This window comes from Candida oxycetoniae (assembly GCF_023343755.2).
Source record: "Candida oxycetoniae strain CBS 10844 chromosome Unknown scaffold11, whole genome shotgun sequence".
Classification (NCBI taxonomy): domain Eukaryota; kingdom Fungi; phylum Ascomycota; class Pichiomycetes; order Serinales; family Debaryomycetaceae; genus Lodderomyces; species Lodderomyces oxycetoniae.
Genome location: NW_026055485.1, coordinates 134114 through 160712, shown reverse-complemented (window position 1 = coordinate 160712; position 26599 = coordinate 134114). Strand labels below are relative to the sequence as shown.

Here is a 26599-nt window from a genome sequence, read left to right as displayed (position 1 = left end):
ATTCCTTAATTTTTCAATAGTCACTTCTAGTTGGTTAGTTATTTTTTCTTCTGTATTAATTAATGAAAAATTGTAAGAAAGGAAAACAATTGAAAACCTATTTAGAATCACTTGTAATCAACTTCTATTTATCTTCTATCTTTTCTAAACTCTATCATCCATCTATCCAGCATTTTGTTTGGTTCATTTCTTTCTTTTACCTTGTGTTCTCTGATTAACCACCACTACCCTAGAACTTCATTTGCTTACTCTAAATTTCCCAATATCCAGGGAACAAGTAATGCATCTTTTCCAACAATTCCTTTTTAACGCCATGAGGACTAGTACTAATAGCGAACTTCATTGATCCCTTGAGATCCTCACCGATATCACCGCCTTTTTCAGCAAACTCATCGATCAACTTAGCAGCCAATTTACAAGCATTTGCTGAGTTTGCCTTTAAATTCCCAACAACAGTCTCAACGGTAACAGGATCCTCGCTTTCATTCCATGAATCGTAATCAGTAGACATACAAATCATTTGATACGCAATTTCTGCTTCGCGTGCTAGTTTCGCCTCAGGCAAAACCGACATATTGATAATTGATCCTCCCCATGTTCTATATAATTTAGATTCAGCACGAGTTGAAAATTGGGGTCCTTCCATACAAATCACCGTGAGATCTTCGTCTCCATTAGTATGTCTCTTTGTATGTAATTTGGGTGATGCGTCTTCTTTTTCAAACCCTTCAAGGAACCCGGTAGGTGGAATGGCATTAGCTATCAATTCGTTTAATTTCAAATCAAACGGCTCTCCAAACATGGCATGAGCAACAAAACCTTTCTCGAAAAAAGTAGAAGGTCTAATGCCTTTAGTCCTATCGATGATTTGTGTAGGCAACACAAAATCTCTTGGTTTGATCTCTGCCTGCAATGAACCAACTGCCGAAAATGCAATTATTGCCCTGACTCCCAATTTTTTCAATGCGGCAATGTTTGCTCTTGACGGAACATCACTTGGTAATAAATCATGATGTTGGCCATGTCTAGCTAAGAACGCAACAGGAAATCCCAGTTCAGTTTTGGAAATCGTTATTGAGCTTGATGGGAACCCCCAAGGTGTACTTATTGTTAATCTAGCAACTGGGTGTAAGTTGGGTAAGTCATATAAACCTGTACCTCCAATAACCGCTAACGTCACCTCCCCATCATAATGGTGAGGCAATCTGCTAAAATCTATTTTTTCTCTATGAATCGACATTACTGCTTGGGCAAATGAAACTGCCAACTCGGTATCAAGGTATTTAGCTTGGAAAAATCGGTATCAAGGCTTTTAATAGCGTCCAGTTGAAAATTATTTATACTCAAACAGGATTGGAAATTTTTTTAAAAATAAGCTTCTTGCCGCCGCCGCTCGCTAACCCTACCGCCATCATTTTCCCGCCGCCGCCCCCCCCCTACCACCCCCTACCACGGCCCACATGTTTGAAAAAAATTACATTGTCTAATCATCTCTCCTCTAATTTGAACGGCGCTACCATAATGAAACTGAGGTGTGGCTCAACCCCGTGTGTGTGTATACAATGTGGGAAAAAATTGGTGTAAATCTATTACTATATAGATTCTGTATACATGTTTTGTATTAAGAAAGTCAAAATAATTACCTATTGGTATCTTAAAAATGTAGAATCTCTTGATATGTACAGGATCCTCCCCTCGGAAATCTCAAGAAATTATCTGCATGATGGACCTAATCAATAGATTCGGTATTGCCTCTACTTTAAGCGACAAGTGCTCATCTTTGATTAAAGAAAAAATAGTATACCTTTTTGTTCGTGACGTCTCGAGGGTTTTATTTATAGGAATAAGTGAAGTTGTGGAAAACTCTTGTATGTTGTTGGTTTTATATCCCTTCTCTCTACATCCCTTCTCTCTACATCCCTTCTCTCTACACTCCTTCTCTCTACATCCCTTCTCTCTACATTTATCTTGTGAAAAAGAGAATAATCTCAAGATTTCAAAAAGATACAGGAAAAAGAATCCAATGGTTTGAGATTTGAACCACACAAGCTAAAACAATCGTTCATAATATTCTCGAGCAAGGTGGGTATTTCAAACCTACCGAAGCTGCCATTGGTGTACTTGTTCATACAGAGAAAGGGCCAGCTGCCATTGATGTACTTGTTCATCCAGAGAAAGGGCCAGCTGCCACGGTTTCTTTAGTTTTGACTCCATTCTAGTACACAATCCGGTTCATTATCCTAGAGAGCAGAGAACAGAAACTACTTATGGACTTGAACATGTAAAAATAAAAGTCGATTGAATCATAATCATAGTTTCTCCATAACAGCTCAAAATTCCACCCACAGTATATGAATACTTGTACATCCATACACGACCATCGAAAATTAGATCAAGGTGCAAATTATTCTCATTTTCTATATTATATACGCATTGCCATCCACCCAGTAGCAGTAGATTAAGGATAAAGCCATGATAAAGACGGTAACCTCAGGAAGTAGGCTTTTGCCACGTGTGGTGAATGTTATCCTGCGTAACACAATACGATCCAGATCTCACGCAATAGAGGATGTGAATAATAGGAAATTATTTGACAAGACAAAAGCAAAGTCTCGAGATGATCGAAAGGTTTTTTGTAGGAAAAATAAGGATAGCAGCAGTAGTAGTAGTAGTAGTAGTAGTAGTAGTGGCAGCGGTAGCAGCGCTACTAAAGATGCAGCTGCTACTACTGCTACTGCTACTGCTACTCGCACATCCGTCACATATTTACCAATGTCTTCGTTACCCAAAATATCAGAACCTTTAGACCCACAGGCGATAAAGTTGATTTACGAATCATTAGGATATAAACAAATCCCCGGGGAAAAGAGCAAACAGAAAGGAGTTGATCTTGTAGTCCCGTCAGAGTTCATCAAGGAAGTAGATCAAGCGGCACAAAATCGTTACAATAACCCGGAAAAGACGAGAGAATTAAACAAAGATATCGAAAAATTCTTGACGGGCGACAAAAGTGATCAGGATTTGATTGAGCTAGGTAGAGAGATCAGTAGTCATATGGAACCAGAACTAAATGAAACGCATCCTTATCAAGAGCATCCCTTGAAAAAATCTTTATCTGGTATGACCACGATTTACCCAGCAATGAATAAGTTTCATGATTCCATTTTATGGAATGTTATACCTCCGGAAAAACTTGCCGCGGTTCCGCCGTATCAAGTTGATGATCCATTAGGGTTCAAGAAATGGGAACAGGATTTGATTACAAAGAGAGAGAAGCAAAAATTGGAAAAAGAGCTGGTTTTAAAGGAACTTCAAGAATTTCAGAATATGTTGAATGGGTCAAAATCGTTCTTTAGTGGTGGCATTAATAGTAGTAATGAGGGTAATAAATCAATAAACACAATGAGAGGTGGAAATAGAAAAAAGTTGAATAGAAAATTGTTGAAAAAATTCAAGAAATTGAAAGAGGAAGGGAAAATACCTGAACGCAAGGAAATTATAGTACATCTTAGAAAGTAAGTTACCAAATATACATTAAATACATATATATGTATATATGTGTGTTTATATATTATGAGACAAAAATCCATCTTTACTCACTATCGAGCTCACCATCGAGGAACGAGCTCACCATCGAGGAACGAGATAGTGAGTGTTGGAGTCTACTAGGTATTCATTCACTATCGAGGAACGAGCTTACGAGCTCACTATCGAGGAACGAGCTTACGAGCTCACTATCGAGAAACGAGATAGTGAGTGTTGGAGTCTACTAGGTAATCATTCACTATCGAGAAACGAGATAGAGAGTGATGGAGTCGGGAAAGTTGAGTGTCAATAGCAGCTAGTGTTGCTCCACTAGGTCGCTTCGCTCCCTAGTGTCGATCTCGTTCCTCGATAGAGAGTGATGGAGTCGGGAAAGTTGAGTGTCAATAGCAGCTAGGTGTTGCTCCACTAGGTCGCTTCGCTCCCTAGTGTCGATCTCGCTTCACTCCCTAGTGTCATATTGATGCATGTGTGAGATTTTGTTTCATCTCTCACTATGGAATTTAAGTTCAAAATTGTCATTGATACACAAACAATTGTCTCTGATCAAATACGGTAGCGCTTTTTTTTGTTCAATCAGTTACATGAAATTTGAAAGAAAAACAAAATAATGAAATGGCGTACACTAACATTTATGACAATTATCGTGGCGTACACTAACATATATGACAATTGTCGTGGTGTACACTAACATATATGACAATTATCGTGGTGTACACTAACATATAACCTTGTCTTTTATTTCTCTATAGATCCGAGTGAAAAATGTAGAGGTTTAAATCTTAAATTGCATATAATTACCCCCACTTAAAACAAATGTATTAGTAATTCAAAAAAAAGAGTTGTTCCTTTTTCAAATAAACCTTGTTTGAGTAAAACTCGTATTAAAGAACTCCTTTGACTCGGTATGAAGGACAACTACAAAAGTTGCTTTAGATCGGCCATCTTTAAAAAAAAAAAAAAAAAAAAAAAAAAGTTACTTCGCCACGACAACTCGCGCCCCCGCGCCAAACTAGATTTTTTTCGCCCCTCCCTGTTTTTGCGCCCACGATTGACATGACAGCAAAAAGAAAAAAGGTTTCTTTTTTTCTTTTTTTTGTCCCCCTTATCGAAAGTCACGGAGAAAAGACCCTTAAAAAATTTTCTTACAATACAGATCAACAATCTTTTTAGTTTATATATATTTCACTAAAATATACTAAAAGTACTTCTCATTGAACTCTTCCTTCTCTGTAACTTTGGTCTAATTTTCATACTTCTAAAAGAAAGTCAATCAGTAACATTCACTCGTTATCAAAAATTCAAGAAACAAAATTGCATGAATCAGCATTAAACTGGTAATATTTATAATCTCATAGTCATATATTATCTAATTTATTTTTCCGTGAATTTGTCATAGAAGATGAAGTCATTATTCAATCATAGACAATCGTATTTAAAATATGTAGCGCTATTACTTACAGTGTTGGTTATCTATACATTGATTTCTGGCTCTGATCATTCTGGCTCCAATATGGAGAATCAAGAACCAAGTCTGTCTAATAAACAGCAAATTTCCATTATACATCTTGATTCTTCAAGTAGTGATAAAGAAAAAGAAATTAATGTTCCTCAAGGAATTCAACAAGAAGCAGAAACAAAGGCAAATAAAGAGGAAAACTTACTTACTAATGAAGATCAAATTGCAAAATTAAAAGAGCAACAAGAAAAGGGCAACTTTATTATACAAGATCAAAAGCAACTCGTCTTGAATGAAAATAAAGACCAGGTGGCTCAAGAAAATACTAGAAATAGAGAGGGTAATGGTAACGGAGAAGGTGATGGTAGCAGAGAAGGTAGTAATAAGAGCAAAGTTAAAGCAACTTTTGTGACACTTGCACGGAACGAGGAATTGTACAAATTGATAGAGTCTATACGTGAAGTTGAGGATAGGTTTAACCGAAAATATAATTATGATTGGGTATTTTTCAATGATAAAGAGTTTTCTCAGGAATTCAAAGACTTGACAACATCAATAGTTTCGGGAAAGACCAAATATGGACTTGTACCAAAGGAACACTGGTCGTACCCTGATTGGATAGATTTGCAAAAAGCGGAAGATTCAAGAAAGACTATGAAATTAAACAAAATAATATATGGAGACTCTGAATCTTATCGACACATGTGCCGATTTGAATCGGGGTTCTTCTGGAGAAATGAACTATTAGATGAATACGATTGGTATTGGCGAGTTGAGCCTGAAATCAAAATCTATTGTGATTTAGATTATGATTTGTTCAAATACATGGAGGATAACGACAAAGTATATGGTTTTACCATTTCGATATATGAATTTGAAAAGACAATTCCCACATTATGGCAACACACAAAGGACTTTATCAAGAAAAACCCGCAATATCTTGCTGAGAATAACTTTATGGATTTTATTAGTGATGATGGAGGCGAAACCTACAACCTATGTCATTTCTGGTCCAATTTTGAAATTGCCAGTTTGAAATTCTGGCGTAGTGAAGCATACACAAAGTATTTTGAATATTTGGATAAAACCGGAGGGTTTTTCTACGAACGTTGGGGGGATGCGCCAATCCATTCGATTGCAGCAGCTCTTTTCCTACCAAAGGATAAGATTCATTATTTTGAAGATGTAGGGTATAGACATGGGGTATACGCCCAATGTCCGCTCAATAACGAATTTAGATACAAGCACAAGTGTCATTGTAATCCAAATGACGATTTTACATTTAGAGGATATTCATGTGGTAAGAAATATTTTGAAAAGATGGGATTGGTTAAACCTGTTGAATGGGAGAAATACCAGTAGATTAGAAGTAGATTTTAGACCAAAAGAAGAAAAAAATCCTTGACTTTGAGTTTTATAATTAGAGTACATTTTGCATCAAGTATTTTGCTGTATACTATTTTTTTTTTTTTGGTTGATGGCAACTATATTGTGTCATGAAACCTCTTTTCTCGTATAAGTGATTGTTTGATACATTATCTAACATGATCTTGCATCAATCAAAAAGGAATTGATGAAGATAAAAAGAAAAAGAAAAAAAAGAAAATCGGATTCCAAATTGAGAGAATGGTCTTGATTTTTGTTTTAGCGAAAACTTTAACGTTAAAACAATGGAAAAAGGACAATTTGTAGAGATGAAAAAGTGAGGAAAAGTTTAAATTCCTCGTGAGAAGTTTCTCGTGAGAGTGTTTTGAGGTATGCTTGAAGGGCAAAGGTGTTGAGGTACTAAGTGTCGGTGGCAGCTGGTGGCTACACTATCGAGCAGAGCGAGATAGTGGAGCAGCACTGACTACATCGGCAGCTAGTGGCAACACTATCGAGCAGAGCGAGATAGTGGAGCAGCACTGACTACATCGGCAGCTGGTGTTGTAAAAAATACTCTAATTTGATGCCGCGACTAAAAAGGAAAAGAGAAAGTCAAAACCAATTTTAACGTATTGGGTAGTAGATATACAACAAATTTGGGTCCACTCCTATATTTCCCGTAAAGAGAATTCACTTTACATGGAATTCGTCTCCTTTTTTTTAAACAGAATAGTCATTTAGCAACACTATCGAGCAGAGCGAGATAGTGGAGCAGCACTGACTACACTAGCTGCCACCACTAACTTGTTGCAAGAAAATGGTCACTAATTTTCTCTCTTCTTCCTCTCGACTATCGAGCAAAGCGAGATAGTCTTGTGATAGCGGAGGTGCCACCACTAACTACACTAGCTGCCACCACTAACTTGTTGCAAGAAAATGGTCACTGCTTTTCTCTCTTCTTCCTCTCGACTATCTCGCTTTGCTCAATAGTCTCACCCCCTTTGCTCGATAGTCTCACCCCCTTGACCTGTTCCAACACTGTAGCTTACACTTTTGTAGTAGTTGTAGATTAGTGAAAGGCGGGCTGTACCCATTTTTCTTGTTTGCATTTGACACGACTTCTTGAATTTTTTCAAACAGCAAGATGCAAAACAAAGCAAGTAGCAAGTTAATGTTGTAGTTTGAACCTACAACAATAAATACAAGATAAGCTACGTAAAACAATTGGGGTTTGAAACACAGTTGTTTTCTCAAATCAATAGTATATACAAGCAAACTACAAATTCCCCTGTCTACTACAAATTATAAATTTCCTGTCTACTACAAATTATAAATCTTCTGTCTACTATTTTCACGTGTCTACTCCATTTTGGCGTATTCACATATTTTTCACCTGTTTGAAATATACAATCCACGAATAAATTTCTCTACAAACAAAAGAAGAAAAAAAATAAAAATAAATAAAAATGGTCTATCATATTTGGTCTATTTGGAAAGCGACATTTTATAAATAAATAGTAGCGGCGACATTTATAGAATTTGAAAGTATAGTGAAAAATTCTTTGTTAGCGCAGAACTAAAGGAAAAAGCCAACGGGAAAATTAAGAGATTTCATTTCTAAGAGATTTTCATTGAAGGAGATTTCGTTGAAAGAGATTTTTCTATAAAGAGATTTTCTTTAAATAGATTTTGAACTCTCATTCTGCCATCTTTTTTTTTTTGGTTTTTTTTCCCACAACACGGAGATATTTATTTGGTGAATAAGTGTAAATCTGTGTTTGTATTCGTGTCCGTGTCCGTGTTCGTGTCCGTGTCCGTGTTCTTGCCTGTGTTCTTGCCTGTGTTTATCCGTGTTCTTGCCTGTGTTTTGTAAGGTAGTTTCATCTTGGAAAAACAATGGTGTCTACGAGGTCTAATGCACGTCTCGTTAGATTTGGGGTTTTCGCTTTGATTTTGATTGGATGTGGGTATATTCTTACAAAAGGTTCTACTTTTCAGCCCCCAATGTATAATTCGTCTCAACCAAATACGAAGCAAGCAGACGTACCGCCAGCGCAACCAAATAAACAGGGAGGTTCTGAATCTAAGAAATTTGAACAAAAGTATTTGGGACCAGTACCAAAAGCACTTAGTGTTGAAGGAGGAGCACCGCAACCAGTTGATCAAAAAAACATCGATCCCGATACTTATACTGAAAAAGATAAAGTCAAAGCTACATTTGTTTCACTTGCACGTAATTCGGACTTGTATTCTCTTGTTGATTCAATTAGAGAAGTTGAAGATCGGTTCAATAAGAAATTTCATTACGATTGGACATTCCTTAATGATGTAGAGTTTTCATCTGAGTTCAAGGAAACCGTGTCCACTATAGTCAGTGGTAAGGCTAATTTCGGACTTATTCCAAAAGAACATTGGTCGTATCCAGAATGGATTGATCAAGAGAAGGCTGCATTGGTGAGAGAAAAAATGAGAGAACAAAAGATCATTTATGGTCATTCTGAATCATACAGACACATGTGTAGATTCGAATCGGGATTCTTTTGGAGACAGGAGATTCTAAAGGACTATGATTATTATTGGCGTGTTGAACCAGATATTAAAATCTACTGCGATATAGATTACGATGTCTTCAAGTGGATGAAGGATAATGGCAAAGAGTATAGTTTTACTATTTCCCTACCTGAATATAAGGAAACCATCCCAACATTATGGCAAACAACTAAGGAGTTTATTGATAAACACAAAGAATACCTTGCACCTAATAATATGATGAATTGGTTAAGTGATGATGATGGTAATACATATAATGGATGTCATTTCTGGTCTAATTTCGAAATTGCCTCGTTAAACTTTTGGAGATCGGATGCGTATCGTTCATATTTCGAACATCTTGACAAAGCTGGTGGTTTCTTTTACGAACGGTGGGGAGATGCTCCTGTACATTCAATTGCAGCAGCTCTTTTCCTACCAAAGGAAAAAATCCATTTTTTTGAAGATGTAGGATACTATCATGTGCCATTCACTAATTGTCCAGTTGATCCGGAAATTAGAAAGGAAAGACGTTGTAATTGTGATCCACAGAAGGATTTCAGTTGGAGAGGATACTCGTGTACTACCAAGTATTATAATGTTAATGGATTCAAGAGACCTAAAGGGTGGGAGAAATATACAGGTTAAGAGGAGGACTAGAAGAAACTCGCCTTGACCGACACTATCGAGCAGAGCGAGATAGTGGAGCAGCACCCTGAAGGTTTCCTCACTGAGACTAAGACTTAGAACTGAGACAATAATAAAGTGTTTGTATATATCATATATATATATATATCTTTGTATAGGTATTTGCGATACATTTGCAAAGTTCTTGTTTGTTCCATTACATTGGAACAGTCGGATTGGTTGTACGGATATTGCAGTACATTTACGTCTTGAATCTGATTATGCAACACTATCGAGCAACACTATCGAGCAACACTATCGAGCAACACTATCGAGCAGAGCGAGATAGTGTTGTAACAAGCTACAAAGGGTTGCTCCACTATCGAGCGACACTCTCAATCAGAACGAGAGAGTGTTGTAACAAGATATAAAGCATTGTAACAAGCTACAAAGGGTTGCTCCACTATCGAACAACACTCTCAAGCAGAGCGAGAGAGTGTTGTAACAAGATATAAAGTGTTGTAACAAGCTACAAAGTGTTGCTCCACTATCGAACAACACTCTCAATCAGAGCGAGAGAGTGTTGTAACAAGATATAAAGTGTTGTAACAAGATATAAAGTGTTGTAACAAGATATAAAGTGTTGTAACAAGATATAAAGTGTTGTAACAAGCTACAAAGTGTTGCTCCACTATCGAACAACACTCTCAATCAGAGCGAGAGAGTGTTGTAACAAGCTACAAAGTGTTGCTCCACTATCTTGCTCCGCTCGATAGTGTTGCTTGATAGTGTTGCTCGATAGTGTCGCTCGATAGTGTTAAAAGGCACAAGGTGAAACATACGAGATTATGGATAAAGAGTTTAGCCCAGACACTATCTCGCTCCGCTTGATAGTGCTCGATAGTGCTCAATAGTATAGTCCCTTTTTATTCATTTCTTTGCCAAATTTGAACCAAATTTGAACCAGTTTCAAATCGTTTTAAGCTTTACTAAAATACTGTTGTCTATGAGACTATTTATATATTACATTAAACAACTCCTCTTCTCCCCAGATATACCTTTTTCTTGATTTTCTTATTTTCTACAAAAAGTGGTACCGCTTAGTTGAGCCAATAGAGTTTTACACCAACACCAATACAAAAGTATATAAATATATATACTCACCGTCTTCTTTTAGTGACTCACCATCCTCCTCCCCTCCCCCCCTCCCTCTCCCCTCCCCAACTAGACACTAGTGAGAACGAGGCGGCGCCATCAAGTTCCTGGACATTTAAACTTGAAACATACTAAAAAATTTTGCAATTAATTTTTTCTTTACTTTTAAATTATATTACATTTAATAAACTCTGAAACGAATCAGATTTAATTGTGGGCATAGTTTTAAGAACAAGTCACTACTAAGCTGAGTTTTCCTATATTTCATCTCCTTACCAAAAAATAAAAAAAAGATTCAATTTGAGTATTGACTATTAGACTTGACTTTTTCTTTCCCCCCCCCCCTCCCACTAAACGGAACCTGTGTCATTCCAAGAAGTTAGGTCATCAAAGAGATTAAAGGGAGGTTTTATAATCATTATCTCATTGTCATTGTCTTAAGCCAGGAAAAAAAAAAAACCATTACTTGTTAGAGCCGCATTTTTGACCAATCTTGATTTGGTATCAGGTATTTCTGCTAAGCATGTCTAGTAAGATTGAAGTACCCTCGTTGAACTCGTCCTTGTCACCATCCCATGCACACACGTCATCGATAACAGGGGTGATAACTAATACGTTACAGTCATCTACTGGTGCAGCTACTGCTATACCATCACACGATTCCTTGCACAAACCACCATCATCATCATCTCCCAAGCAAATGCAGGAACAACAGCCACCTTCAAACCATGTACGTAATAGGAAAAGGAGCTTTGCGGTTTCCTCCTTGCCAACGGTACCAGTACCTGCTCATGTTTCACCACCAAAGCGTCATAGACCTTCCTCATTGAATCTACTCCAAGTGTCTCCAGATAATAACTCGGACTTAGCTTTGAGAATTGTTAGTCCAGGCTTGCCTCCGCTCAGCAAAGAAATGAAGACTACAGTGCAACTACTGAAGAAAATTCAACAACAGCAAAGAAACTTGATAGCCGCAAGACATGGCAAAGAACCCCCCAGTGACGTAGAAGAACAATCACTTTCAACAACTAGATCCGAAACTTATCAACAGCCGCTAATAAGATGGGACCCTGCTAAATCACCAGTATACTCTCTTGACGATTTCGATCTAGATCGGTTAACACACCTTAATGAGAAAAGAAGATTAAAGAGAAATAATATCCCTGCTCCATTGAATATTAACCAAGTCTCAAATGGTAGTTTTACAATACTGAATAGTCAGAACATACTTCCATCAATACATTCAGCTCCAATCAGACCATCGACGATAACAAATGGAGGGAGAAAACGGTTCATGCCATATGGAAGTCGACCAATGGTTCTCCAGCAACATCCAATGGTGCCTCCACCACCACCATCTTTGGCATTACAGCAATATTCCTATCCACAATCAGCTCATTACTATGCTGCTGCTGCTGCGCATCCTCCTCCTATCCAGAGAACTTTCCAAAAATTCAGCAATGCTCATGTAACTTATAGTAATTTGAGGCCATTGCAGCAGCACCAGCAGCACCAGCAGCAGCAGCAGCAGCAACAACAACAACAACAACAGATAAGAATTGTACCTCCAAATGCAGCAGTGTCACAATTTCCAATAAAGCAAGTTTCTGTACAACAACCGAGGTCAAGCGTATATTCACAATATAACAAACCAAGCATGGTAACAGATGTGTTTAATGACAATTTACAAAGAGCAGCGCCTTTGCAATCACAACCTCTTTCTGCGCAGCGAGAGGCGTTTAATAAAAACTATAGACAATTTAATAGTGACGAGGATGAGGTGGAGGATGATAGATTGCCAGTCACTGAAGATGAAGTCAAGGAAATGCAACAAAAGTATGAATCAAATGCTAGAACTGTCCCTCAATATGTCTCGGCCTTTGGAGCAAGTGGTGGTGGTGGTGTTGCAGCAGCCGCAGCAACAGCAGTACCTATATACTCCTCTATAAATCAACAAGGATACTTCCCCCCTCGTCTTCCTCAATCACAATTGAACAAGTCCAGACACTTGTCTACTGCTATTGCTCCAAGCAGCACCGGAGGTGAAGTTTTTGGCAGTATTATTTTCATGAATGAATCTATGTTTAATTTTCGAATTTTTGAAAAAAAGCAAAAACAGAATGGAGAAGGAGAACAAGCAGAGATGGACGATTTGGAAGAAAGCGAATTGGATGAAAGTGGGAAGATCTCGTTGACTTCATTATCGGAAAATTCATCAAGTGGGGCAATTTTATCCAGCTCGACTACTGAGCAACCAAAAAGTAGCAGTAGTTATGTCAGCAGCAAGAGTGCTGAAACCAACAAAAGGGAGGAAAAAGCGAATGTTGCAAATGCTCTGAGTGAAGAAGAAAAGAGTGATGATGAAAAAGAAGGAGGAGAAGGAGAAGAAGAAGCAGGAGAAGAAGAAGCAGGAGAAGAAGGAGAAGGAGAAGAAGAAGGAGAAGAAGAAAAAGAAGAAAAAGAAGAAGAAGACAATAATGATCATGACGAGAATGAGAATCAAGAGGATCTGGTATCGACTAATAAAAATCATTGGCTAACTTACGAAAAGGAAAAGTTTTTGAAAATCTGTGAAACGTGCTGGGATGAGTTTGTCAAATCGAAAAACAGCTAATAGTACGGGAAGACTCTTTTTCCCCATTAAAACTCTAATGAATTTAAGAATTGAATCTATTTGTACCCTTTAATACCACCATCAATTTCGTGGTGACATTTGTATCTCCCATTCTCTCACTCTCACTCTTTGTCTACCACTACCCGGGGGCGAAAAAAACTATCAAGTAAAATGAAAAAAAATGTTAGCCACTGTTTCTTTTTTTTCCAGTAGATGATTCAAATAGAGTCATATTCTTTCAAATGTTCAAGAGTATAGCTTCGATACGACTTTTGGGCCAGTCTTTGTCAAGTCGGTCTATAAGTATACGACTGTCTTTGCCGCTGCGCCCCTTTTTGTTAGCTTCTTCACGACAGTTTTCTTTATCATCTCGTCATCTGTTTCAACATTCATGGACAAATTCAAGAGAGAAAAAACCGAGTCTGGAAGAAGATAATGATGATGTAATAAGGAGACTACGTGAGAAACTAGAGGAAAGGGCTAAGGCAAGGAGGGAAGCTCAGGCGGCAGCACGAAATGACGATGCTAGGAGAAAGAAACCACAAGACAAGGAGAAGGATAAAGATGAAGATGATGCTAATTTATCAGAAGAAGAAAAACAGATTCGTCGAGAGTTGAAAAAGATGGCTTCTTCAAAAGGCTACAAATTTGATCCGAAAAAGGTTAAAGTATACAAGATTGAATTAAAACCATTGTTGAATATTATGTTCATAGCAGGATCATCGATTTTATTATGGATCTATCTTCTCACTACACTTGGTGATGAACGAAATAATCAAGAACTATCAATGCAAAGCTTCATCACCAATTATTTGGAAAAAGGATTGGTTACAAAACTCACAGTGATTAACAAATACGCAGTTGAAGCTCAGTTGATCCCTGGTGCAATGAGCAGCAATACATTCACCAAATCAAATGGCTCACCAGCAGTGATGTTCACCATTGGGTCCCTTGAATATTTTGAAGATGAAATGGCCCAGGTCCAGGATAGATTGCAAATACCTATTAATGAAAGAATCCCCATCACTTATGAAGAAAAAGGTAGTTGGTTCAATTACCTCATGCCTATTTTGCCAACTGTTTTATTGATAGGTGGGTTATACTATTTGACAATGAGAAGAATGCCAGGTGCAGGCGGTGGCGGCGGTGCAGGTGGTGTTGGTGGAGGACCAGGAGGAATTTTCAAAATTGGCAAATCAAAAGCTAAATTGTTCAACCAGGAAAATGAAGTTAAAATCAAATTCAAAGATGTTGCTGGTTGTGATGAATCCAAAGAGGAGATTATGGAGTTTGTTAAATTTTTACAAGATCCTGAAAAATATGAGAAATTGGGTGCCAAAATTCCTCGCGGAGCTATATTATCAGGACCTCCGGGCACGGGTAAAACCTTGCTTGCTAAAGCCACTGCTGGTGAAGCCGGCGTACCCTTCCTTAGTGTCTCGGGTTCTGAATTTGTGGAGATGTTTGTTGGTGTAGGTGCTTCTCGTGTACGAGACTTGTTCAAAACTGCTCGTGAGATGGCCCCGGCAATTATATTTGTTGATGAAATCGACGCAATTGGAAAAGAAAGAGGTAATGGTCGTATGGGTGGGAATGACGAACGTGAAAATACCTTGAATCAATTGTTGGTTGAAATGGATGGGTTTGATACAACAGATCACGTTGTTGTTTTAGCTGGTACGAATAGACCCGATGTTCTAGACAAGGCTTTATTGAGACCGGGTAGATTCGATAGACACATATCGATTGATGTTCCTGATGTTGAAGGGCGTAAGGAAATCTTTAAAGTACATTTAAAGAGGATCAAGTTGAAATGTATTGAAGATATTGATATAATGCAGAAGGATGTTGATTTTGCCAAATTTCAACAATTGAAAGCTGATGCAATAGAGGGTCTTGCTGGAAGATTAGCTGCATTGACACCCGGGTTTGCTGGTGCTGATATTGCCAATTGTTGCAATGAGGGTGCTTTGATTGCTGCTAGGGAGAATGATCATTCGGTTGAAACGCATCATTTCGAACAAGCTATTGAGAGAGTTGTTGCTGGGTTGGAAAAAAAGTCGCGTATATTATCACCAGAAGAAAAGAAAACTGTGGCATATCATGAGGCAGGTCATGCGATATGTGGATGGTTTTTGGAGTTTGCAGACCCATTAGTGAAGGTGTCAATTATACCTCGTGGTCAAGGTGCGCTTGGATATGCACAGTATTTACCCAAAGATCAGTATCTTACATCACAAGAACAATTTAGACATAGAATGATAATGGCATTGGGTGGTCGGGTAAGTGAAGAATTACATTTCGATACTGTAACCAGTGGTGCTTCTGATGATTTCAAGAAGATCACACAAATGGCACAGCAAATGATTTTGAATCTCGGTATGTCCACTAAATTGGGGCAGATATGTTATGATATAGGTGATAACTCTGGTGGATTCAAAGTACATAAGAATTACTCTGAGGACACAGCAAGGATGATTGATGAAGAAGTGAAGAGGTTAATTGATGAAGCACATACTGAATGTACTAAACTATTGAAGGAGAAGATCAAATTGGTTGATGCTGTAGCTGAAGAGCTATTCAAAAAGGAAGTACTCACTAGAGAAGATATGGTGAGAATTTGTGGGCCTCGTCCATTTTTGGAAAGGAACGATGCGTTTGATAAATATGTCAAAGGTACCGATGCCTTTAAAGGGAAACCAAAGGAGAAGAAAGAAACAGGTGATGATGAAGAAAACGCTTCAGGTGTAGAGGCATAGATAGAGAGAGAGAGAGAGAGTGTGTGTGTGTGTGTGTATGTGTGTGTATGTGTGTGGGACTAGAGAATAGACGAGTGAAACGAGTCTAGTCGATAGGAAAAAGTAGATAGAGTGGGTCTTGAGGGTGGGGTTTAAACTGTACATAGGTTATAAACGTTCTTTTTTTTTGTACATTTTAAAAATGGTTGAAGAAAGACCTAGTAGAGTTGGCCCAGGCATCTCTCTAGTTCAAACTAGACTTGCTCTGAAGCGACACTAGGGAGCGAAGCGAGCTAGTAGAGCAGTATGTACATAGTAGAGACTAATAAGCCACTTATCAATGGCCCAAAGACCGGATAGAGTAGACTTGCTCCAAAGCAACACTAGCTCGCTTCGCTCCCTAGTAGAGCAGTATATACGTAGTAGAGACTAATAAGCCACTTATCAATGGCCCAAAGACCGGATAGAGTAGACTTGCTCCAAAGCAACACTAGCTCGCTTCGCTCCCTAGTAGAGCAGTATATACGTAGTAGAGACTAATAAGCCACTTATCAATGGCCCAAAGACCGGATAGAGTAGACTTGCTCCAAAGCAACACTAGCTCGCTTCGCTCCCTAGTAGAGATTAATTAGCCACTTATTAATGGCCCATTGTAATTGCTCCGTCGTATGTTTGTTTTATTTTTATTTTTTATTTTTTTCTTTGTTTTTGTTAACGACTATTTTTGTACATAACGCAAACATAACAAATCTTAGTAAAGAGATCATCGCAATTATCAATGTAATTGAATCTTTTTCATAATCAATAGAAGAAAACCATGCCAGATTTGGATCCGTCTTTGTCTATTCAAGATTCAAATGCACGTACATCCGAAGCCGAAGTTGCAAGTGCTGGTGAAACTGCAAGTGGTGCAGCAGCAGCAGCAAATGCTGCTGCTACTGACTCAACCATTAAAGTGTCGACGTATCTGAGAGTCACTACAATACCGCCCTATGTGCTAGATTCGATATCCAAGTTCTATACCCATGGAGGCATACACGGGGATCTATCGGCAACATTCAAGGCCAGTGATGACCCCTATATAAAAGCAATTGATGGTAGCTGGTACCAGTTTAAAGAATCTGTGAAGCATCCCACGACGTACCCTGGAAATAAAGTCGGTGTAGACAAGGAATATCTCGACACATACGACTTGGAGAGTCCCTGGGGTGGAGATGAAAGGCTAAAGAAGGAATTCAACGATTATAAGGAGGCGGATAATCTATCTAAAGGTGCCGGCATTTTTGGATATTTCAGAAGAAAGGAAAAAGGAGAAAATGACACTAGAGTAATATCAACTGCTGGGTACTGGATGGGGCAAAACCGGTCACAGTTGAAACCGCGGCTTAAAAAGGTATTTTTATTTGATCCTTTGGTGCCGTTGATGCTACGAATCATTACCTTGATATTCTGTGTCGCTGCTTTGGCCCTTGCTTGTTCGATATTCATATTTTCCAAACACGAATACGACGGACATCCGGTTGAGCAACAAGCAAGCACAATAATGGCAATTGTAGTGCAAACGTGTGCCTTGGTATATGTGATTTACATTGCTTACGACGAGTACGCGGGCAAGCCCCTAGGACTAAGAAAACCAATGGGTAAAATGAGACTTGTTATGTTGGATTTGTTGTTTATTATATTTTCCTCGGCAAACCTTTCTTTAGCATTCAACACGTTATATGATGACGAGTGGGTTTGTCAGATCTACCGAAAACCTGGATTGGTAAGTTATGATGGTATATTTCCAATAGTTTCTTCAATATGCAGAAGACAAAAGGCTCTAGCCTCTTTCTTATTTGTTGTTTTAGTAACTTGGGTATTGACATTTACAATTAGTTTGATAAGAGTGATAGACAAAGTGAATACACCAAACTAGATTTATACACAGAGATTATGTGCTTATCCTTCTACTCTCCTTCTACTCTCTTTTTACTCGATAGTGTCTGCAAGGAGTTTCTCCTTCTACTCTCCTTCTACTCGATAGTGTCCAACTGGGTCTTATCTGCTTCCCATTCATGTCGTCGTGTCGAACTAAAAAAATGTAAAGGGAAAAAAAAGAGCTAACAAAAACTGAGTAGGAAATATTGGGCTTCTCTTGTTCAAGAGGGAAAGTATAAAAGGCAATAGTTATGACGTCTACGTCTACGTCCACGTCCACGTCTGCTTCGACGCTTCCGGCATTTACTGATCTCAATGCTACATGGACGTTTATTCAGCCTGGATTAGAGTTTATACTTGGTGCGCAAAATGAACAAGGTGTCACATCAACAATGTATATGAACTGCTATACGGCAGTTTACAACTATTGTGTCAACAAATCGAGGCGTGGTCTGACTCCGGCATCCATAGCAACCAATACCGAGAATAATTCATATTCGCTAGCCGGAGCCGAAATTTATAACAAATTAGATGTCTATTTGGTACAGTTTATACGCAATTTGAAGAAGATGCCTAATGAGTCCTTTTTAGAGTTTTATGTTAGGAAATGGACAAGGTTCACGATTGGCGCGGTGTACATGAACAATGTTTTTGATTATATGAACAGGTATTGGGTGCAGAAGGAAAGGTCTGATGGCAGGAAAGACATATTTGACGTTAATACGTTATCGTTGATCAAATGGAGGAATGAGATGTTTCAGCCGAATTGCGACATTTTGATTAGCCAGGTGTTGGAGCTTATTGAAAAACAAAGAAACCATCTTATTGTGGATACAAACCTCATTTCAACCGCTATCAAATCACTAGTATTCCTAAGTATCGATATTCAAGATTTGAAGAAACCAAACTTGATCATTTATGTCAACTCTTTTGAGAAACCATTTTTGGAAGCAACAATGAAGTATTATTCAAAAGAGAGTTCCGATTACTTGGCAAACAACAATGTCGTTGACTACATGAAAAAATGTGAGACTAGGTTAGCAGAAGAGATTTCCAGGTCAAACACCTATTTGGAAGACCACTCAAAAAAGGCATTTGTCGATATTCTCAACCAAGCGATGATTGAAAACCATGCCCAGGAAATGTACGGTCAGTTTATCATATTATTAGAGCAAAAACAAATTGAACATATACAGCGAATGTACAAGTTGTTATCTAGGATTTCGAAAACACTCGATCCATTAGCATCGGCCCTTGAAGAGTATATCAAGAAGGAGGCCAACTCAGCATTAGAGGAAATCAAAAACCAAACCGAGGCAGAGATTAAAGAAGGTAAAAGGAAAGCGGGAAGCGGCGTGGAACCCAAGGTTTACGTCAACACATTAATTGCTATATACAACCAGTTCAACGATATTGTTATTCAGGCATTCAACAAGGACACGAAATTTATTAGATCATTGGATAACGCGTGTCGTTATTTTGTCAATAACAATGTCATTGCTGTGCCGAAACCTAGAGCTGCAAGTAAAACACCCGAACTACTTGCAAAATATGCTGATGGTTTTCTTAGAAATAGTGCCAAAGATTCCGATATTGTTGATATGAATGCTGATAACTTGATGATTGTGTTTAAGTTTATAAATGATAAAGATACGTTTGAAGAGCACTATAGAAGGTCATTGGCCAAGAGGTTGATTAATGGGACATGCAAGTCGGATGAATTGGAAGAAAGTGTGATTCATAGATTACAAGAGGAGAACTCTATTGAATATACTTCTAAAATGACCAAGATGTTTTCTGATATGAAGGCATCTGAAGACTTGAAACTTAAGGTGAAGGAAAAAATAAACAGTGGTAGTGGCGGTAGTGGTGGTGATTGTATAATTAAAGATTTCAATCCATTGATCCTTGCACAAAGCATGTGGCCATTTCGCCACGTTCCGGAGTACGATTTGAATGTGGCACCAGAACTAGCGGCACCGTTCACCAACTTGAAGGCAGTATATACCGAACAGCACAATGGAAGACAACTACAATGGCTTTGGAACCATGGTAGAGCGGAGCTTAAAGCAAATTTGTCAAGAAAAGGTAAACCGCCATTTTCGTTTACTGTATCCAACGTGCAACTCATGATCCTCATAGCCTTTAACAAAAAGAACAGTTACACATTCAAAGAATTGCACGAAATAGTAGGGACAAAAAGAGAAACATTTGAAGCGCATTTGGCTCCATTCACAAAGTATAAATTGATGGACCAATCAACTGAGGAGATTACTGATGATACGGTATTTACAATAGTCGAGGAATACAAGTCAAAAAAATTGAAGGTGAATTTCATTAGTGCGATAAAGACTAATGAGGCCAAACAAGAGGAGGATGAAGCTAGTAAAGAAATAGATGAAGCAAGAAAAACTTACCTTCAAGCATGTATTGTAAGAATAATGAAGCTGAGAAAGCAAATGAAAAACAATGAATTAATTAATGAAGTGTTGCCCCAAACATCGAGCAGGTTCAAGGCAAAGATTATCGATGTCAAGAGAGTCATTGATGTCTTGATTGAAAAGGAGTACATAAAACGTATTGGCGATACTAGCTTTGAGTATATTAGTTAGTAGTTTGTCGATAGTGTAACTTGTAACTAGTAACTAGCTCGTGATGCTCTCAAGATGATATCGAGTAAGATAGAAAATAAAATAAATAAAAAAAAATCGTATATAAAAGTACAATAATATAAAGTTTAACAAGAAGTGAACAAAATGAACAATTTTAGCCAAATAATTCTTCAATTGAATCATACCCCAGGGCCTCAACTTCGTTATGTAGAGGTGTAGAGTCGCCATCTTTTAACACTGTTTCTGTGATTTTGATGTCCTTCCCTAGCGATTCCTTCTTCAAATTTGGGATATGTGTCAAACCCAACTCTGTCTTTTTAATTGGCAGTTTGTTCTCGACCACCCTGGAGATTACCGTTTTGTTATCTTTTGACGGACTATTACTGGTTCTCGGTATCAATCCCTTTTCAACAACTGGCTCGAGAATCACCTTCTCTGCCTTCTTTTTTGGCTCTTTCTTTTTCTCCTCCTCAAATGAGGTCTCCTCACCTGAAACATGACCATCTGACGACGTGATTACCGACTCGTCTTCTTCTTCCTCTTCTTCCTCTTCTTCCTCCTCGTCTTCTTCTTCTTCTTCCTCTTCCTCCTCCTCCTCCTCCTCCTCCTCCTCCCCAGAATACGTGTTACTGGATTGCAATTTTTTTACAATTTTCTTCCTTTTCTTTGTAGGCGACTCGTCGTAATTCATGCTTGAAGGCACTGAACCTTTTGTAGGAGACCATATATCTTTGTGCATCCTCAATTGTCTCAAATGACCATTATCGGTGATAATCTGCCCAGAAACAAGATCAATCTCGTCACTTTCAACATCATCATCTATACACAGATACTTCTCTATAATGTTATCCCATTTGCGCTTAAACTTTTTTAGGTTCTTGGTAAATGGTTTAAATTTGACTGACAACTCAGATAATGAATTTGTATCTTGTTTTGCCGGTGATAGGTGAACATACCTTGTACCATGATAATTAGAGTTTGATTTTGTCATGTATAATTATGAAAAGTTTCTTTGATTATGTTTATCATTTAAATTTTTTCTCTTAAGGCTTACAAAGTTTCTCGTAGTGGAAGTGGAAGGGGAAGTGGAAGTGGAAGTGGAAGGGAAAGAGGAAGTGGAAGTGGAAGTGGAAGGGGAAGAGGAAGTGGAAGTGGACGTGGAAGTGGAAGGGTTTTTGAGAATTGTTGTGAATCAAAGAGGTATAATGGGTTACAGAGATAAGTTTGGGGTCTTTTATAAGGTCTCAATGTGATTGGGATTATGAGTCTTTGGTATATACAAGTAACTCGAGAGGCTATCGTTAGATAGGCTCTCGTTAGAGTGCCTAGTGACTCACTAACGGGGCTCTCTTTGGAGTGCCTAGTGACTCACTAACGGGGCTCTCTTTGGAGTGCCAAGTGACTCACTAACGGGGCTCTCGTTAGAGTGCCTAGTGACTCACTAACGGGGCTCTCGTTAGAGTGCCTAGTGACTCACTAACGGGGCTCTCGTTAGAGTGCCTAGTGACTCACTAATGTGGGCTCTCTTTAGAGTGCCTAGTGACTCACTAATCAGAGGTTCTCTTCAGAGAACCCTCCGACTCACTTCTGTCTCACAGCTGCTTCACTTTTGCTCTACTCTCTCCTCGCTGTCAACTCACTTCTGTCTCACAGCTGCTTCACTTTGCTCTACTCTCTCCTCGCTGTCAACTCACTTCTGTCTCACAATTGCTAATCAGCTGCCCAATATTGCAACTTCCAACTCTTCAAGAGCACACGGACAAACGGGTTTTTCTCTTTTAAAGATGCTCCTCTCTACTCACTTTTCTCTACTCACTCCTCTCTACTCCCTTCTCTCTACTCACTCCTCTCTCTAGTATCGGTTTTCTCCACTAGCTCGTACCTCGCTAGTGTCTACTAGTATCTACTAGTGTCTACTAGTGTCTACTGCTGCACATTATCCACCGTTGAGGTCCTTTCGTTATTCCTATTCCTAGCCCAACATTCTCTAAACTCTTGCATTTCCTTTAAACACTTTCTCCAGTCGCCCGTATCTGCGTGACACAACTGCAAATTCAAATTCTCCTGATGGCAACCCGTATCCATTATCCTTCTATCCCACTCATCTGGCTCATCGTCTTCAATAGACTCATTCTTACTCAAATCTGTGCTCTTATCTGCGCTCATAGCTTTCTTCACAACACCACGGGGAATTTTTCAACCCACACACGGAATATTTCAATATACCTTCAATATTTTTTTCCCCTTCCTTTTAAAACTCCTCCACCTTTGTTGTATCTTCAAGTTTGCACTCCTTGACCAAATGAGAACATACTTGCTTGTAGTGCCAAGTAAGAAGACTGAAGAGGTTAATTGGATCAAGCCCTTGAATAATTATCTTCTTTCAATCTATGGGAATACCTCCGCTTATCAAAGTGATCTAGAGTCCTTTTCCAAACTAAGGCAGGATATTAGGGGAGTCAATGCCGATAATACTGGGTTGAAGCTATATTACAAATACTATAGTCAATTAGAGGTTCTTGACTTGAAGATTCTGTTTGCCAGCTTGAACAAGTCCAAGAAGTTGGAGTTTGTGTGGCACGATGCCTTTGAACCAGAGATCTCTCACTCGCAAAATGCCTTGCCCTTTGAGAAGGCAAATATATTGTTCAATATTGCCGCATTGTCAACAAAGTTTGCCAATTCTAAATACAACGAGCTGCAAAGTTCCAAAGATGCACTGGTCAAGGAGCTGATTGTCATGTTACAGCAAGCCGCCGGAATTTACGAATTTCTAAATGAGAATTTCTTACATGCCCCAAGTAACGATTTGGGCCAATCGACAATCAAGTTTTTAGGTAAATTGGCTCTCGCTCAAGCTCAAGAAATATTCCTACTCAATGTCATCACCAATGATTTAGATCAACTGAAAAACTCGTTGATCTCAAAATTGTGCAAGTCAGCAAGCACGCTATACGAGGAATGCTACGATATGATCTGCCAAGAGGAGAGGGAAGCATACACGATTGTAGATGAGTACGAGGAGAGGTATTTGGAGCGTCCGGATACGGAAGATGACGAAACAACAAAGCCGCAATATGTTAGTGTCCAGTTAGATCCATCATGGATCTCGATCATTTATTTCAAGATACATTATTACCGGTCCTTGTCATATTACTTTTATGGATTGCAATTGGAAACCGGTAGAAAGTACGGTGAGGCAATTGCTTACTTGACACAATCTAAAGCGATTTTGGACAATGCTGTTAAACCGAAATCTTTAAAAGTTTACGAACTAGTAGACAATTTGAAATATCACACAGATGTAGTAAACATAAAGCTCGGAGAGCTAATCAAGGACAACGATTTGATCTATCACGATCCGATAAAGAAAAACGTTAGCATTGATCAGTTGGCACCTATGCAGGTGGCCAAAGCTGTTCCGCTAAATCAAATTCCAATGTTGAAACAAATCAACGAGGTTGATTTTAGCAATTTTTTGAACAATGTTGTTCCAATAAATATCCACGAATTGTCAAGTTTTTATTCGGAAGAGAAATCGCAATTGTTGAGAAATGAAATTGATTTCTATGAAGTTTCGAATGAAGAAGCGGTTTCCTTACTTGAATCGTTGAATCTTCCAAAGGCTTTGGGTCAGATTAAGGAATCTCTCTTGAAGACAAGCGATGATCAAGATATACCCAGAGATACCTTGAACAAGGTTTCTGAAATTTCTAAAAGTTACAATGAAGATCAAACTCTTGAAGAGGAGAATATTGCTTTGAGAAAGCATATTTATGATTCAATTACTCAGCTCAATCAATATGAAAATAGGGATCAAGCAATACAGCTTAAAAAGGCTTTGTATGAGGCATCTAATTCAGATAGCAAATTGGCTTCCTTCATAGACAAGGGTTTATATAAACAGTTAAGTGGAGGACCTACTTCAAGGGAGTTTTTGGCATTATTTAGATCAAATCCCGCTTCAGAAATTAGTTTATTGGACATGGACGACTCTCAAGAAAAGCGAGTTGAGACTATTGAAAACTTTTTGAAAGACTTGAATTCAATCAAGATAAACAAAAGGAACTTGATGGAGAACCTTAAAAAGGAAGTGCACGCCGACGATATATCAGACATTTTAATATTCAATTCAAGGCAGAAATCAAATAACGAAATAAAAACAGTTATTTTCCCAGCAGAGTTGAAAAAGTTTCAACCTTTTATCGATAAGTTGGACAATATGATAAGCAGAGAAAAACTTGTGCTTTCAGATTTGAAAACCGAATGGGGCAAATTGCTTGCTGATCCACAAGTGAGAAAGTTGCAGTCTTCGAATAACTTCAAAGAGTCGGCCAGACTTGAGCTGATTAACAAAATCAACAATTTCTATAAAAACTGGACTCAGTATCATGCGGGATTGAAAAAGGGCAACGCTTGGTACAAAAACATTTATCAGCATTGTCGGAATTTGTTGTTGAGTCAATCTGATCTTAGCGATTCAATGAACAAAATGACACTCGGTGAGCACATTCCCCCAACAACTCCTTCTCGTCAGCATATGTATTCCCACACGAATTTTACGGGTGGTGGCAGTGGTAGTGGTAGTGGTAATGGTGGTGGTAATGGTAGTGGTAATGGTGGTGGTAATGGTGGTGGTAATGGTGGTGGTAATGGTGGTGGTAATGGTGGTGGTAATGGTGGTGGTAATGGTGGTGGTAATGGTGGTGGTAATGGTTTTGGTTCTGGTTTTGGTTCCTCCACCTCCATTTCCACCAATCATACATCGTTTGCATCGCAAAAGTCACAGCAATACACAAGAGCACCTCCACAATTACCACCAAAGCAACAGCCTAGCACTCCCAACTTTAGCTTGCCTCAATCACTGTTGAATAATGATGCACATTTGGTACCTTCATGGCAACAACAACCTGAAAAGTTTAAGGAGCCTAGTAGTGATTTGATCTATGATCAGCCATCAACATATGATCCAAATATGTATAATTTTTTTTCAAAGTAAGAACAAAAGAGTAAAAGCTGTTTTTAACACGTGCTTTTGATTAGTACGAAAATCTGGTTTTCGGTTCAACCAGTTTGAAGAAGAAAGTAGATCTGAGCTTTCCCCTCACTCACTAGAGATCTGGGACGCAATGGGGTAGAAATGCAATTTTTTTTTCTGAAAAATAAGCTTTTTATGTTTCTTTTTTGATTATTTTGCCGTTTTGTTTCAACAGAGTGAAAAGCGTTTCTTTTGAACTTGAAGACTTTGCTGTTATCTTTAAGTTTAGAAATGTGGCAGTTTTGCTGTGAAGTTGAATTATTGATTGCCGTGTAAGAGTAGCAGGTCCATGTCGTCTAAAGCCGCTTTTTTTACCCTCCCCCTCGTTTTACAATGCAAGGAAGACTTTAAGACAATGGGTGGAAGCAGCATTTAGATAGACCATTTTTACTTTTTGATGTTGCATTACCCCCCCACCCCATCCATTATTAGACAGCAAATGTACATTTTGCATCAGTTTCATTCCCCTTGCAGAATTAGACAGTATGGATCAAACGTTTGCAAAGAGATGTATCTCGAAACAGGTATACCATTGCTCAATCCAGTAAAAACAACAACAAAGAAACAAAAGAATGGCAAGAATGGCAAGTAATAAAGTTTCAAAGTCACAAGTAGGTATTGAATCATCAAGAAATAAAGTTGCAAACGTACTGAATCATCAAGATCTAATCTCCGTTATTTTGCCAGGGGTACTTTCCATAAGTTGAAATGCAAGATTGCAATCGTGGGTGATCTCATGAACATTTTCTTGTGAAACATCTTGTGCCCCTCTCATCTCCACACATCCATGCCCCACATACATACACACACACACACACACACACACACACACATGCCCCACATACATACACACACACACACACACACACACATGCCCCACTCCCACCAAACATATATTCCTGGAGATGATAACAATGAAATCAGATACAATTGAAACAAATGTACAGGCTGTTTCAGTATTGTCGTTTTCAACACCTCTCCCTCGAAATGCTGGAAGCC

At 38.5% G+C, this 26599-nt stretch overlaps 11 protein-coding genes across 11 annotated transcripts; 8 read left to right on the top strand and 3 right to left on the bottom strand. All coding sequences in view use genetic code 12, as the record gives it.

Annotated features, from left to right (window-relative positions):
• Positions 1-250: 250 nt before the first annotated feature.
• Positions 251-1462, bottom strand: MEU1 (S-methyl-5-thioadenosine phosphorylase; the record flags this gene model as incomplete). Its single annotated transcript, XM_049326111.1, has 2 exons — positions 251-1287; positions 1441-1462. The coding sequence occupies 2 exons, from the start codon at positions 1460-1462 to the stop codon at positions 251-253; spliced, it is 1059 nt and encodes a 352-aa protein (XP_049178305.1).
• Positions 1463-2472: 1010 nt separating this feature from the next.
• KGF56_004649 (uncharacterized protein) lies at positions 2473-3838 on the top strand (the record flags this gene model as incomplete). Its single annotated transcript, XM_049326110.1, has 3 exons — positions 2473-2497; positions 2567-3515; positions 3670-3838. The coding sequence occupies 3 exons, from the start codon at positions 2473-2475 to the stop codon at positions 3836-3838; spliced, it is 1143 nt and encodes a 380-aa protein (XP_049178304.1).
• A 1107-nt stretch (positions 3839-4945) lies between these two features.
• On the top strand, positions 4946-6364 carry MNT2 (alpha-1,2-mannosyltransferase KRE2; the record flags this gene model as incomplete). The annotated part of the gene is made up of 1 exon (XM_049326109.1): positions 4946-6364. The coding sequence occupies one exon, from the start codon at positions 4946-4948 to the stop codon at positions 6362-6364; it is 1419 nt and encodes a 472-aa protein (XP_049178303.1).
• Positions 6365-8371: 2007 nt separating this feature from the next.
• Positions 8372-9544, top strand: MNT1 (alpha-1,2-mannosyltransferase KTR1; the record flags this gene model as incomplete). Its single annotated transcript, XM_049326108.1, has 1 exon — positions 8372-9544. One exon carries the CDS (start codon positions 8372-8374, stop codon positions 9542-9544), a length of 1173 nt encoding a protein of 390 aa, XP_049178302.1.
• A 1657-nt stretch (positions 9545-11201) lies between these two features.
• On the top strand, positions 11202-13292 carry KGF56_004646 (uncharacterized protein; the record flags this gene model as incomplete). The annotated part of the gene is made up of 1 exon (XM_049326107.1): positions 11202-13292. The coding sequence occupies one exon, from the start codon at positions 11202-11204 to the stop codon at positions 13290-13292; it is 2091 nt and encodes a 696-aa protein (XP_049178301.1).
• A 242-nt stretch (positions 13293-13534) lies between these two features.
• Positions 13535-16051, top strand: AFG3 (AAA family ATPase; the record flags this gene model as incomplete). The annotated part of the gene is made up of 1 exon (XM_049326106.1): positions 13535-16051. One exon carries the CDS (start codon positions 13535-13537, stop codon positions 16049-16051), a length of 2517 nt encoding a protein of 838 aa, XP_049178300.1.
• Positions 16052-16847: 796 nt separating this feature from the next.
• Positions 16848-17948, top strand: KGF56_004644 (uncharacterized protein; the record flags this gene model as incomplete). Its single annotated transcript, XM_049326105.1, has 1 exon — positions 16848-17948. One exon carries the CDS (start codon positions 16848-16850, stop codon positions 17946-17948), a length of 1101 nt encoding a protein of 366 aa, XP_049178299.1.
• A 253-nt stretch (positions 17949-18201) lies between these two features.
• Positions 18202-20562, top strand: CDC53 (cullin; the record flags this gene model as incomplete). Its single annotated transcript, XM_049326104.1, has 1 exon — positions 18202-20562. One exon carries the CDS (start codon positions 18202-18204, stop codon positions 20560-20562), a length of 2361 nt encoding a protein of 786 aa, XP_049178298.1.
• Positions 20563-20716: 154 nt separating this feature from the next.
• Positions 20717-21553, bottom strand: KGF56_004642 (uncharacterized protein; the record flags this gene model as incomplete). The annotated part of the gene is made up of 1 exon (XM_049326102.1): positions 20717-21553. One exon carries the CDS (start codon positions 21551-21553, stop codon positions 20717-20719), a length of 837 nt encoding a protein of 278 aa, XP_049178297.1.
• A 932-nt stretch (positions 21554-22485) lies between these two features.
• On the bottom strand, positions 22486-22728 carry KGF56_004641 (uncharacterized protein; the record flags this gene model as incomplete). Its single annotated transcript, XM_049326101.1, has 1 exon — positions 22486-22728. The coding sequence occupies one exon, from the start codon at positions 22726-22728 to the stop codon at positions 22486-22488; it is 243 nt and encodes an 80-aa protein (XP_049178296.1).
• A 136-nt stretch (positions 22729-22864) lies between these two features.
• Positions 22865-25561, top strand: BRO1 (Bro1p; the record flags this gene model as incomplete). The annotated part of the gene is made up of 1 exon (XM_049326100.1): positions 22865-25561. One exon carries the CDS (start codon positions 22865-22867, stop codon positions 25559-25561), a length of 2697 nt encoding a protein of 898 aa, XP_049178295.1.
• Between the last annotated feature and the right edge of the window lie 1038 nt (positions 25562-26599).